Source organism: Akanthomyces muscarius, chromosome 2 (assembly GCF_028009165.1).
Source record: "Akanthomyces muscarius strain Ve6 chromosome 2, whole genome shotgun sequence".
NCBI lineage: Eukaryota > Fungi > Ascomycota > Sordariomycetes > Hypocreales > Cordycipitaceae > Akanthomyces > Akanthomyces muscarius.
Window position 1 is genome coordinate 959,360 of NC_079242.1, and position 13,940 is coordinate 973,299.

The window sequence follows — 13,940 nt, forward strand, 5'->3', positions numbered from 1 at the left end:
TCCTTTTTAGCATCAAAAAAGGCGCCTCTGCATCCAGATGGCGTCACACGGCCCAAACGGTATGTATCATCCGCGTGTAGTAAGCATTGTGACGTCTGGTTTCGTTCTCAGATCTAGTGTCTTGTAACACAATGACCCAATGACGATGTCAACGCTAAGTAATAAACTCGGTCATCGTCTCTTGTCTTGCGTCTTTGTGTCTCGTCTCGTCGCGTCGCACAACTGAAGAGACTTCTTTTCACATTGTTTGGCTCATTGTCGTAGGTCAAACCATGCAACAAAGCCGTTGTGCTAGCAGGGTCACTGCTAGAAGCTATCTTGAAGCTGAATGATTTGTCAACCTCGTCCAATGTAAAAATCTAGAGCGCATTCAAAGGAACGCCTGAGATTCCCACTTTAAATAGCTTCCGCTGCATTGTATCGACAGATTGCAGGAGCATCTGTGCATATTGGTCTTGGCGGAATCTGGTCATCAAAGAGCAGCACGGGCATGGTAGGGCTACCTAATAAGAAGCAGTCCTTTACATATTTCGCGTCTTGACATTTACATGCTCCATCCGTAGAACAAACTCTCTCAAACCCCGTGCTACGCCAAGCCCGAGAGTCGAGCCTGGCGCAAATCTCATGCCCAATAGCTATTCAGAGTCCGTGTGGAAAGATATCGTGCTGGTAGCACAACGCTACCACGCGCCCCGCAGGTATGTTTCGATAGAAATTAGATCAAAACACGGTGTGTGATGTGTGATGCGCTGATGATTTACGATGATTTCTTATAACGATCGGCAGCGCCAGCGGGACTCACTCGCCTCAACCAGATTTCCGTTTCCCTCGCTCATGTAGTTTCGTGGTTCATCCTCTTGCTAGTATTCTGAATTACCATCATCTTTTTCTCCGGGCGCAAAGAAGGGGCCCAATCGACTCACAGCAGCCCAGAAAAAAGAAAAGATCGAATAGGTAGGGTTAGTTTGCATTGCTCCCTTGAAACGCGTAGGCTATTTACAGCTTGGGCCGCGCTGAGGGGCACGGGTCAAACTCTAAATTCCCGCCGAAAGAACGCAATCTTGATTGGACAAAGTGGTAAGAAAGCAGCCACTGCCATTGGTAAGAATTCACATGCTCAATATGATACTCAAACACCGCATCCACGATGGGCGGAATCAAGTCAGAACCCAGGCTGAGGTTGAGAGGGTGTTGGTGTGGCGCAGGCCTTACCTGCATTTCAGCGGCCTCCAGGCGCCGTACCCTACTGAAAAGAGGCCGCTAGAGGGCTTTCAGCAGCTCGCTGCCCCGAGACGGAGACGCCGTCGCTCGCCACCACAACGGGCCTGCGCCACAGAGAGCAAGCTGCTGGACTACGGAAGCTTCATGGCTCCCTCCATCTCGCCATCATCATCACGCCAACCTATTCCGACCACGGCCAGCACCAAGCTTTCCCCGATAACTCCATCAATGTCTCCATCGGTAGCCATCAAGTAAGGTTCTTCAAGTACACGTTTGCATTCTGACGGCCCAATCCACGTAGCACAGTAATGCCAACCCAAATATCCAGAACCGAGCTCTCCTGATGCCGCTTCGCCCTGATTTCGCTGAGAGCAGTGACTTTCCCAACAGTCCAATTGCCGAGCGCCAACACGTTTCAGCGGTTCAGAGTGGAAGACACCCGCTTACAGGTCTCGTCCGATGGGTTGGTTGATACTGCACGATACTGGTAGATAGCTGGGGCTTGGCGAGCGGACTCGGTGGCAACAGCATCCCAGATTGCCAGCGAGCTGGGCCGGCATCCGCTTCATGGTTGGGCGTCGGAATTACTTTCCCAGCGCCAGGATGCCCCTCCACGTCGCTCCCCTGCTCAGCTGGGCTCCTCCGGTGCCGATCCACACTGCATCATCTATCACACACACAGCTGCCAGGTTGAGTCGACTGGCCCGCCTCCCAAGCAACCAAGCCGGGTTTTGCTGAGTTCGGTTCGATTGCCTCTGGGCCTGGCTGGCTTCCACCCACATCGCACCCCTGGACAGAGCTCGCGCCACACGAATCCTCGACGTCACTGTGCTTGACACGGTCCAATCTACGCCAGAAAGCACGGCAATGGCTCCCCGATAAAGCTGATCAAATGCGACGTTGCTGTCATGAGCTTTAAAATACAAGAATGGCCTGGCAACAGCTTGCGCGGAAAGGGAACTCATCATGCTGTGTCGTCTGGATTAACAGGGTCTGGAGCTCGAAATTCACTCGTCTGTTCTAACTTCACCGGGACCTCCATCATCTCGTTACTAACTTTTTGTCTTTGATCCCCATGCAAATCTCGACGCGGCCACAGCGCCACAGAAATCTCGTCCAGCCCTCAACTGGTCCACAGCGGTAATGCAGCTCAAGTGGTCCACAGCGACGATCCACTGGTGGATAGCCAACTAGCACAACAGAGGCATTGGCCTGGTCAATTGTCAAGACCTCAGTCAAGCGGGTTTGGGTCAATGAATTGCCTGCCAACGGCCACCAAATCTGCTTGTCTTGTCTTGGACGGTCTCATTTGACAAAGTTTGAGCTGCATCGCTGTCGATAGCTGCGCAACGTTAAGCTCGCAGCCAGACACCAGATTACCGCACCCCGGCGCCGTCCGATCTCCAGCCACGCTCACCGTTCTAGTCGCGGTCAATGGCCAGTCTTGTCGACCGCCAGAAGCGGGCAGGCACAGGGTATCCGTACAGGATGCAAGCCACTTTTATTAGGCCCAAGGCGGCTTTCCGCACCAGCTCCGAAAATCACCAATCTAGGCCTGTTAGCTTTGCTAGCTCGAGCTAGCTGAGCTTTTTGGGATGCTCTTCTGGTGCTGGTCCCCATGTCTCGGCTTGACTGGCAAGGTTTCCCTCGCCCCAGATGTCTGGCTTTTCAAGCCCAAGGGCGGGTCCACGGTGCGCTGTAGTCTGTGGAGGGCGATTAATTTGGGCGTCGTTGAGTGAGACTAGGAGTACACGGAGGTACAAGTTCGATACAGCCGTGTACTCGAGACCTTTGTCGCCCAGGTAAGCTAGTCCATGTTCTGCTCTACACGACGCTCGATGCCTGGGTTGGTTGGCAAAATCTACATCGCAAGGCCCAATTCCGCCCAGGGCTACATCAGAGAGGAAGTAATGACTTTTTACGTTGGCGGGCCGTTACTTGGCCTACCGGGCAACCATTATTTTCAAAACAACCGAGGCCCGATTAGACGCGCATCTGTCGGCCAGCGACAATACAACCGCAAGAGCCTTGGAGCCGTCATCAGTGTCTTCAGCATCAACAGTCCGTCAATCAATCATGCCTATCAGTGTCTTGGAAGCTCGGCCCTAATCGGAATCGCCCGATGGACTGCTTGTTTTGCCTGAAGACCGTTTCACACCATTACATCATTCTACAAGAGACAATATACGAACGATGTAAACGTCAAACAGCGCGCAGGCTGGAGCTGAGTAAGTTAGCATTACTGCTTCGGCAGCAATTCTAAAATAGCATTTCTGCTGTTCTTTCCCCGACGGATCTGTGTTTTTCTTTTCTGAATCTTTTTTTTGCTGAGTCCATTGACCGCTGGCGAAGTGAGCTCCAAAATTTACACTTTCATGTTGCCAGCAGGCGGGCCTGTTTAGCATTTTGATTGGCCACGAAACAACAATGAAGCTTCTCAAAAGCTAGCCGTAGACATTTGCAGACGAAAACGATATCTGGCTCGGCGTCATTATCCCCACATCCGGTTTAGGCTGTGAATCGTGCCGAAGAAGAATGCAATCGTGCATTTGGCGTTTCTTACCTTCCCTCGCCTCCGCCATTGCAGGGACCGAAAAGGTCTACAAGTGAGCCCTCGAAAGAAAAAAAGACAGAATCCGGGCAGAGAAAAAGTCAATTGTCTGTGACGCAACAGTTCCATGCAGAATTGTCCATTGCATCGATGCCAAGATCTTTTTATGGATAATATTTACGCACGCACTCTGTACAGAGACATGAACACACACCGCATTACAACGTGCATTTGGCACCCAAGCAAAAGCAAAGGCATCCTATGCACCACTCACCACACAGGGTGGAAGTTGGTACATGCAGCCGCAGCCTGCATTAGTCTCCCAAGCTGCATATGAAAACCCCGTTTGGTGTCATTTTTGACGTAAACGTCACAACAAGGATGAAGATCTAGCACAAATCCCAGCCTCGAGCTTTTTCTCCCTGCCAACGCCGCAATGTAACCCAGCCACGCTCCTTTACCACGTAGTCAAGTGGCGTAGGTAGTCGCTTGGATCTGTCGGCACACGGGTACGGGTTGTCGTTGTATCGTCCGATCGACAGACTTGACTGTGAGGCTGCTCAGGTCGTGGGCACGGGGCTCAACTACTCGTCAAGAGTGTGGCACTAGCTACGTAATCGATGCCACTTCCAAGACATGGCAAAGTCAGCAGCCTGACGAGACCTCTGCGAGACAACTGGATCTACCCAGTGGTGGCATCATAGACAACAAAAACCTGGATCGTCCTCGATCAATCGGCAAGTGGCTCTTCCTGGCGGTCCGCTCATCTCACCAACCTCCCTCTCTTCACCGCTCGTCGCACAGACATGCCATTTCAAAGAAACCACTCGATTGCGATCACATCGTAAGAAAACCGATTTTAATGATACGTTCGTAATTAACATTGACCAACTAAGTAAAAGAGCACGCACACTCGAAAGCAAGATAGTACATATCTCGGAGGGTGAGGCGGAAAATAAACACCAAGATATCGTAACCATCCTTGCAAAAAACAAAAGAAAAATGCATCAACAAACCAACCAAACCAATGAAAACCCACAATCGAAACTGCCCAATTATTCAACATGAAATCCTATTTCCCCTTTTCTCTTCATGCTTTGTGAATGATATAAAACAAAATACTTCCCGCATGCCTATTCGTCTGCTTCCAATCCGGTTGAAATTACAGTCATACACTCGTGTCTAATATGCTTGCAAGAGCTTGATGCATTTAACCGCTGCACATGACGCACGACTCGGGGTTCTCGATGCTGCAAGCAACGACGGCCTCGGAGTAAATGTCACGTTCGCGGTCCTGGTTGCTAGCGCCATCTTCGTCCTGGTTGCTGGCGCGCTTGCCCTCGACAAGCTCCTCATCAACCTGCTCCGAGGGCTCGGTGGCCAGGACTTTGGGGCTATCGCCATCCTCGATATCAGCCTTCATGGTGTTGGGCTTCTGAGGCGAGGCCAAGGGGGCTCTGGTGAGGACGGGAGGGGGAGTGGTGCTGGGGGTAGGAATGCCGTTGGAGCTGACAGAGTTGCCAGCTTCCTTGGGGGTGACAGTGGCTCTGGCCATAGGGGAGGCAGAGGACATGTAGCTGGTGCCGGCAGGAGGGGCACGCTTCTTGGGGAGACGCTCACGGGCGGTGGCAGCATCCACCACTTTCAGAGCCTCCTGGTCAACAGTGAACTGAATAGGAGCGGCGGCAGCCTGCGTACGCAGGTAGTACATGCCCGTCTTGAGACCAAGCTTCCAGCCGGCAAAGTGCATGCTGGTAATCTTGCCCATGGTAGGGTCACGCATGTGGATGTTGAGAGACTGGGACTGATCAATGAAGGCACCGCGGTCAGCAGCCATCTGGACGACTTGGCGCTGGGAAATCTCCCAAACAGTCTTGTACAGAGCCTTGATATCGGCAGGAATGTTGGGAATGTTCTGAATGGAACCGTTCTCGGCAATGATGCGGTTCTTCATGCCATCAGACCAGAGGCCCATGTCGACAAGATCCTTGAGCAGCCAAGGGTTGACAACCTGGAACTCACCAGCCAGGACACGGCGCTGGTAGATGTTGGAGGTGTAGGGCTCGAAGCATTCGTTGTTGCCAAGAATCTGCGAGGTACTAGCAGTCGGCATGGGGGCACACAGGAGAGAGTTGCGAACACCATGCTGCTTGATCTGCTCACGGAGCTCATCCCACTCCCAGAGGTCAGAAGGCTTGACGTTCCACATGTCGAACTGAAGGATGCCCTCGGAGATGGGGGAGCCCTTGTACGACTCGTAGGTACCCTCCTCCTTGGCAATCTCCATGGAGGCAGTGAGGGCGGCGTGGTAGATGGTCTCAAAGATCTGCTTGTTGAGCTCACGAGCCTCAGGAGACTCGAAAGGCATGCGCAGAGCAAGGAAAGCATCAGCAAGACCCTGAACACCAACACCAATGGGACGGTGACGCATGTTGCTGTTGCGAGCCTCGGGGATGGGGTAGTGGTTGACATCGATGATGCGGTTCAGATTGCGGACGACAACCATGGTCACCTCGTGCAGCTTCTTGAAGTCATAGACACCATTGGTATAGTCAACGTAGGCGGGCAGGGCCAGGGAAGCCAGGTTGCAGACGGCAGTCTCGTCGGGAGCACAGTACTCAATAATTTCTGTGCAGAGGTTGGAGCTGCGAATGGTACCAAGGTTCTTCTGGTTGCTCTTGCGGTTGCAGGCGTCCTTGTAGAGCATGAAGGGGTTGCCGGTCTCGGTCTGGGCCTCCAGGATCGAGTACCAGAGCTTTTGGGCCTTCATGGTCTTGCGACCCTTGCCCTCACGCTCATACTTCTCGTAGAGAGCCTCAAACTCGTCACCGTAGCAGTCGGCCAGACCAGGGCACTCGTTAGGGCACATGAGAGTCCATTCACCGTTCTTCTCGACACGCTTCATGAATAGGTCAGGGATCCAGAGCGCGAGGAAAAGGTCACGGGCGCGGACCTCCTCCTTGCCGTGGTTCTTGCGGAGGTCAAGGAACTCGAAGACGTCAGCGTGCCAGGGCTCAAGGTAGATGGCAAACGCACCGGGGCGCTTGTTGCCACCCTGATCGACGTATCTGGCAGTGTTGTTGAAGACGCGGAGCATGGGGATGACACCGTTGGAAGTACCGTTGGTACCAGCAATGTAGGAGCCAGTAGCACGAATACGGTGGACGTTCAGACCGATACCACCAGCCATCTTGGAGATCATGGCGCAGGACTTGAGGGTGTCGTAGATACCCTCAATGGAGTCATCCTTCATGTCGACCAGGAAGCAGGAAGAAAGCTGGGCCTGAGGGGTACCAGCGTTGAAGAGAGTAGGGGACGCGTGCGTGAAGAATTTGCTCGACATGAGGTTGTAGGTCTGGACAACACGCTCAATGTTGTCTCCCCAGATACCGACAGCGACACGCATAATCATGTGCTGCGGGCGCTCAACAATCTTACCGTTGAGCTTGAGAAGGTAGGAACGCTCCAGGGTCTTGAAGCCGAAGTATTGGTAGTTGAAATCGCGGTCGTAGACGATGGCAGAGTCGAGCTCCTCCTTGTGTCTCATGACGCACTCGTATGTCGACTTAGCAATCATGGGCGACGCGGTGTTGTTCTTGGGGTTGATGTAGTGATACAGATCGCTGATGACAGAAGACCATTGCTTCTTGGTCTGCTTGTGAAGGTTGGAGACGGCGATGCGGGCCGCCAGGATGGCATAGTCAGGGTGAGTGACGGTCATGTATGCGGCGGTCTCGGCAGCCTATCGAAGAATCAGATTAGCTATGCGACCGAGCGGCGGCGTTGTGAATCAATTGGGTACTTACGAGATCGTCAAGCTGAATAGTGGTCACGCCACCATAGACACCAGAGATGACTTTCTGGGTGATGGCGACGGGGTCGACATGGTCGGTGTCGAGGCCGTAACACAGTCTCGAGACACGAGCAGTGATCTTGTCGAACTGAACACGCTCCTGGCGTCCATCTGCAGTAGACATTAACGGCTGCATCTCAAGAGTGGAAGGATGCATCGCGACTTACCTCTCTTCTTCACGTACATGGCGGCGACGTGATGGCGTCGGCGAGGCGACGACTGTGGGCTGGAAAAGACGAAGCGAAGGAGGAGTTGGTTACTCTCAAAGGCTGCAGGTATCAACCAGGATACAGACAGCTGTCGTGAGGTAACAAGAAAAAGCCGTTGCGAGTCGAGGCCTTGGTATGTGTGCAGATGCAGATGCTGAAGATGGGAAGAGCGAAGAAGACGCGTAGAGAGGGACGGTGCAACGGGCTTCTTATGCTCGGTCGCGTGTTTTTGCTACGCGACGCCAAAAAGTTAGCGCGACAACAATGACAAAGCCCAGGAATCCATTAAACTGGCTGAGGCTGTGGGCCTGGGGCCAGGGTTGGGGACAATGTTCACGCTGGCCAGGGCGCCGCTGAGGCTCGATATCGACGGTTAAAAAATTTGCTTAAATCCAAGGACAGTATCCCATTGTCCCTAGCTTTCTAATGAATATAATATCGCCGTTTTGGTGCGCTTTTGGCAGCTTGTATGCCCAACCATCAGCTCGACGCAACCACTTAAAGTGGCATGCCAGACGCGTTTCGCACTGTGGCGCGGGGTCACGTGAACTAGTCGATGCACTTAAAGGCGACCGGCGACCGAAGGTATTCGAAGGGCCAAGGGCCACTAGGGTGCTTGTACCTGGCTAATCTGAACGTGGATGAAGTGTTTGGTTCCCAGAGATAAATTAACTGGAGACAATTTCTGCCAATTGGCGGGAGGTTCAATGGTGTCTCTCGCCAACGACACTATCTTGAGATGTGTGTGTGGCGCGCAATACACTTGATTATAAACCAATACCTAAAGTCTGGCGATTTATAAGCCAGGCAAGGTCAATCGGCCGCTGGCTACAGTGTTCAAGACCAACACGCTGGTCAATCAATTTGTTTCCGTATTTTTTCCTTCCGCCGTCTCTGGTTTTGGCCGTTTGAACGGTTGCCTACTGTGGCTGTAACCGTGACCGCGTTTCGCACTGTGACGCGCAATCACGTGCAGCTTCCGCCTAATTAATTAGACATGGCGTGAACAGAGAGGCTGGCTGCTCTCATCCCGTCAAGGATCCGCAAAACAAGGGCGGTGTACAATGCCCCCGCCACTTAACGCGGATCGGCCGTGAATTTCGGCTTTACCACAGAGTACTCGCTTCACGCAGGCGGGCAAGGAATGCGTTCGTCTTGTAACAGCTCGCCAAGCAACCTCTCTTCGCCAATCAGACACGGCCGCCGGCGTGCTATGGCCTGGGACCTGGCCGATGTGTGACGTTGTGATTTCGGCTCGAAACTCGGTCACAGTCGGATTCCGATGACATTAGATTGCAGGGCGACCCTACCCCTCTCCACGTCTTCGACAGCATGGCCTTCATGAATTTCAGATCTGGTTTGTCCCCATGCGCGGTCGATCAGGCCGTGAAGGGTGAAGCTATATAGCTTTGCGGCTAGCTCTCGGGGACTTATTATGATATCAGCAGTAGCAGCATATAGTCGGTGAGCCAGGCTAAGTATATATGCCCGTAGATGACTGCGCGCGTCCAGTCCTGCGTCGATTCGCAGTTACCTTTCAAAATGGGAGAGAGCAAACCCGCACCGGCTCCCTGCTTCTCGACTGGGCAGGGCATCATCTGCGCCGGGCTCCCCCGCTCTGGAACCCTCTCTCTCGCCACCGCGCTGGATATACTCGGCATCGGTCCCATCCAGCACGGGCTGCGCGACACCAGCACCCGGGAGGCCTATGCCTGGAGTCACGCAGCGTGGTGCTCGTTTCCGTGCCTGCGCAGCAGACTCGCCTCGCGCGATAGCAAGCTCCCCTTCTATCTGCCCCCGTACGATGCCCTGCTGCCGTGGACGCGCGCCGACTGGGATCGGCTCGTCGGGCGCTACCGCTGCACCACCGATGTGGGAAGCATGTTCAGCGAGCAGCTCATCGGCGCTTACCCGGACGCCAAGGTCATCCTCGTGGAGCGGCCTGTCGACCGATGGGCGCGCAGCTATGGCCGTGTGCTCATTGACAAGACATACTGCGGCATTGGCGGCTTCATCAAGTGCAGGCTAGGGCCGTGGGCGGACTGCACGACAACGACGGCCTATTTTGACGTGTCCATGGGCTGGTTGGGTACCTTTTCGAGGCGTGAAGCACACCATTTGTTGCCTGTCCGCCACCGCGAGCACTACGAAATGGTAAGGAGGGACGTGCCAGCAGAGCAGCTGCTTGAATTTGATTTAAAGGACGGGTGGGGACCGCTGTGCAAGTTCCTACAGCTTCCTGTGCCAGATGTCCCATTTCCGCATGTCAATGAGGAAACAGAATTTTTGAGCATGCTTCGCGGCCTCGATAGTATGATACTGTCGAGACTGGCCCAGAAATTGGTCTGGAGTTTACTTGCTGTTAGTGCCGCTGCTTTCCTCAGCCGACCGTCCACGAGGCGGCTTGTGCTCCACGCGCTGAGACGTACTTTCGCTATCTAAATTACCATTATTATAAACTATGATTTTCTACCATACTCGTGTTCCTAGTTTTATTTCTATCTTTATTTTTACATTCATGCCTCTATGGCTTCGCAAGCGATTCGCTCTTCCAAGCTACCAGTTGAGCACTACAAGACAGCCCAGAACGCCTGACCCACCGCCATCGCTAAACTAGGCTTCCAAGAGCGAATCTCACCAGGCGAAACTGAGCCACTGCAACAACTCTGAACATCTCACTCGACCAAGAAGTGGTGACTCAGAGCCGGTGTATGACTCTGCCAATCGTCCACCGCATCAATATAAAAATATTCGATGCTTTGTCGGCCAAGGTTAGTGGAAACCTCATCATCAACTTAACATCATCGCAATTGTCAAAAATTGACAGTAGCCAATCTAGACCTCGTTTGATTCAACAAGCACTATTGCGCTCATTTCCATCACAGCGGTTTCGATTTTCAGCAGCACACAGCATGGAAACCCGAGAAGCTACGGCTGAGCCCTCAGCACCGTATTACGACCCCAGATATGTCGATGTATGAGTACCCGCTTGCGTGGCGAGGCGACAACAAAACGACTGACCTTGGCTAGATTGGCATCAACCTCGCAGATCGCGTATATCGCGGCCGCTATCGTGGCAACCAGAAGCACCCCGACGACTTGGAAGCTGTTGTAAACAGAGCCAAGGCTGTAGGATGCACAAAATTACTGGTGACTGGCTCGGACTGGCACAGCATTAAGGATGCGGTCGACCTCGCCAAGGAGTATCGTAAGTTTGACCCAGCACATTTGACAACCGCCGATTTACCTACTCACACGCTATTTCACTCTACAGCTGGAACAGTCTACTACACCGCAGGTATTCATCCCTGCAGCAGCAGCATTTTCGGCGCTGGCAAGTCGACCGCCCACAGCGAGGAGCACACAGCCCCCTGCGACCCAGACCCCTCGGCGCCTATCCCTGACAGCGCTGTTGATCCCAAAAAGTCCGCCGAAAACATTGCCCGCCTCAAGAAGATCTTTGCCGAGGCCAAGGCGTCGGGTGCCGGACACATGGTTGCCTTTGGCGAGTTTGGACTCGACTACGACCGGCTGCACTTTTGCAACAAGACGGTGCAGCTGCACAGCTTTGCGGAGCAGCTCAAGGTGGCCGCGGCCATGGAGCCCCAGCTGCCGCTCTTCCTGCACTCGCGCGCCGCCGCGGCCGACTTTGCGCGCCTCATGAAGGACGCCTTTGGCCCGCGCCTCGAGCGGCTGCGGCGCGGCGGCGTCGTGCACAGCTTCACCGGCTCGCTCGAGGAGATGCGCGAGCTGCTCGACCTCGGCCTGTACGTGGGCATCAACGGGTGCAGCTTCAAGACGGAGGAGAACTGCGCCGTCGTCAGGGAGCTGCCCCTCGACCGCATCATGCTCGAGACGGACGGACCTTGGTGCGAGGTGCGCCCCAGCCACGCCGGCTGGAAGTACCTGATTGAAAAGAAGCCGTCGCCGCCGCCTGACGAACCGGCCAACGCGCCGGATGCCGATGCGATGGTGGCCAACGGCACCGAGAAGAGGAACAAGCCCCAGAAGCAGCCCAACCACGGCAAGAAGAAGAACCAAAAGACGGAGGCGGAGGTGCCCTCGACCTTTAAGGCGACCAAGACCTGGCAGGAAGGCTGCATGGTCAAGGGTCGCAACGAGCCCTGCACGATTGAGCGCATTGCCAAGATTGTGGCGGGGATCCAGGGCGTTTCTGTCGAGGAGGTCTGCGAGGCGGCCTGGCGGAACACGAACAAGGTATTTGACCTCGGCGAGAGTGCATAGGCAAATGGACATGAAGTTGGAAAAGGAAAAGTACGCGCATTGTGGCTAGAAACATAGAAATAGAGATAGACAAGCCTGCCGTATCCTGGGGGTATCATTATCATTATTCCAAAGATGACATCTAAACAACGCCAAACTATATATATATATATATCATAAAACAGGGCATTCAGAAACAAAGTTCTCGCGAGGCTGGTCATATCCCCGAGCCCTTGTTTCCTTTTATGCGGCCGTGGCGCACAACGCCCACAGTGACGCCGTCTTCGCCCGTCATCCAGCCGGGCATGCGCTCGCCGTCGACGATGCCGGCTTCCACCAGCTGCCGAATGCCGGCAAACACGTGCGCGCCCTGAAACGTTATTCGCACATTGGGCGTCCATCGTCCATCGGTGCGCGCACCAGCACCCGCGGCCTCGTCGCCTTCCTCACCCAGCATGACGTCCAGGTTCCTTCGTGGCCCCCTCCTGCCCGTCGTCGGCGCCGCGTCGTTGTCGTCCGAGCCCTGCACGTCTACGCCATTGACAGACGGGTAGGGGTCCTGGAGCACGACGTCGAGCCGCTCCACGCCCTTGCCGTCTGTGACAATGGCCGAGTCGCCAAAGCGGCCCTTGGCCACGAGCTTGGCCCGCTTTGCCTCGCGGCGCTGCTGCGTCAACGGTGAAGCTCGCTTTCGGCTGTGCTCCGACGCTGACAGCGGAGCGGACGGCAGCACCGAGTCGAGAGGCGACTTCTTATTCTTTTCGTTGGCGTAGATGCTCCAGCCACCGCCGGCGGCGTTGCCACGCCCGGGGCCCTTGCGGTCCAGCAGTGCGTCCAAGTTCCTGCTGGTAAGGCCTGTGTTCTTGAGGGTGAAGCGCTGCCGGGGTCTGGAGAGCGCCTTTGGCACGCCCCTGACAATCAGGCTCTGGAGGCTGCGCGATTCGCCGTGGGCGGACGCACCGGCCGATTGCGACTTGGAAATGTACAGGTTCGGCGAGCCATCGGGGAAGGCGAGGTAGACGGTGCGGGAAGAAGTGTAATTTGTCGCGGATCCGTTGCTGCCGGCCGAGGACAGCGCGAGCTGGCTGTTGTAAGGCGAGTCAATGGCGAAGACGCGCAGCATCAGGACGGGATAGTCGCTTGGGCGGTAGAAGTGGTAGTGGGCCTTGACGTCCGGGAGGACCTGGTCCTGGAGGTTCTGGAGAAAGGTCGAGGGGTGGAAGCGGGGGATCTGCAGGCTCGCCTCGTCGACCTTGAGAGTCTCGTCGTCGGCGGCGTCGTGCGCCGGAGGGGTGAGGGGGAGGATCTTGTAGGCGGTCCACTTCTGCGAGGCCGGGTGCTCGTCGAGGTAGGCAAAGTCAACCATGGCGAGCTGGTAGAGGGTCAGGCCGTGGCGCCAGTCGCCCTCGAGGACGCGGCTGACGACGTCGCGCTTGGAGCCCCTCTGCTCGTGCATGTCGGCGTAGAGCTGCTGCAGCTCGGCGACGGTGCGGCAGGGCGGGTAAAGGTCGTCGGGGTCGGCGGCGGCCTCGTCGTCGGGCGACCGGCGGCGGTCGAGGTAGGGCAGGGCGTTGGCGACGGTGCCCTCGTCGAGCCAGTCGAGCGCCAGCGCAATGAGCGACTCTCGCGACAGCCGGTTCAGGCTCTTGATGACGACGAGGTTGGAGGGGTCGACGCGCAGCGACGACGGCAGCCGCGCCGTGGTGGGGATGGAGAGTCGGGACATGGCGGCGGTGAGGAGGGTGCCATAACCCCAAGAATAGAGATGGAGGGACTGAAGAGCCTAGATGCTGCGGTGGTGGAAGAAAACCAGTCTTAATTTGGCTTTGGTACGATGGTGGTTGTGATGTTGTTCGATGAGCTGTTGAAGCTGCCCCACGGA

At 55.2% G+C, this 13,940-nt stretch overlaps 5 protein-coding genes across 5 annotated transcripts; 3 read left to right on the forward strand and 2 right to left on the reverse strand.

The window, feature by feature from the left end:
• Nucleotides 1-1,147: 1,147 nt before the first annotated feature.
• Nucleotides 1,148-1,693, forward strand: LMH87_003414 (uncharacterized protein; the record flags this gene model as incomplete). Its single annotated transcript, XM_056192778.1, has 3 exons — nucleotides 1,148-1,190; nucleotides 1,279-1,472; nucleotides 1,550-1,693. 3 exons carry the CDS (start codon nucleotides 1,148-1,150, stop codon nucleotides 1,691-1,693), a joined length of 381 nt encoding a protein of 126 aa, XP_056048203.1.
• Nucleotides 1,694-4,982: 3,289 nt separating this feature from the next.
• LMH87_003415 (uncharacterized protein) lies at nucleotides 4,983-7,811 on the reverse strand (the record flags this gene model as incomplete). The annotated part of the gene is made up of 3 exons (XM_056192789.1): nucleotides 4,983-7,514; nucleotides 7,579-7,736; nucleotides 7,793-7,811. 3 exons carry the CDS (start codon nucleotides 7,809-7,811, stop codon nucleotides 4,983-4,985), a joined length of 2,709 nt encoding a protein of 902 aa, XP_056048204.1.
• A 1,565-nt stretch (nucleotides 7,812-9,376) lies between these two features.
• Nucleotides 9,377-10,276, forward strand: LMH87_003416 (uncharacterized protein; the record flags this gene model as incomplete). Its single annotated transcript, XM_056192801.1, has 1 exon — nucleotides 9,377-10,276. One exon carries the CDS (start codon nucleotides 9,377-9,379, stop codon nucleotides 10,274-10,276), a length of 900 nt encoding a protein of 299 aa, XP_056048205.1.
• A 312-nt stretch (nucleotides 10,277-10,588) lies between these two features.
• LMH87_003417 (uncharacterized protein) lies at nucleotides 10,589-12,079 on the forward strand (the record flags this gene model as incomplete). Its single annotated transcript, XM_056192812.1, has 4 exons — nucleotides 10,589-10,605; nucleotides 10,674-10,809; nucleotides 10,865-11,042; nucleotides 11,109-12,079. The coding sequence occupies 4 exons, from the start codon at nucleotides 10,589-10,591 to the stop codon at nucleotides 12,077-12,079; spliced, it is 1,302 nt and encodes a 433-aa protein (XP_056048206.1).
• A 196-nt stretch (nucleotides 12,080-12,275) lies between these two features.
• LMH87_003418 (uncharacterized protein) lies at nucleotides 12,276-13,784 on the reverse strand (the record flags this gene model as incomplete). The annotated part of the gene is made up of 1 exon (XM_056192823.1): nucleotides 12,276-13,784. The coding sequence occupies one exon, from the start codon at nucleotides 13,782-13,784 to the stop codon at nucleotides 12,276-12,278; it is 1,509 nt and encodes a 502-aa protein (XP_056048207.1).
• Nucleotides 13,785-13,940: the final 156 nt, after the last annotated feature.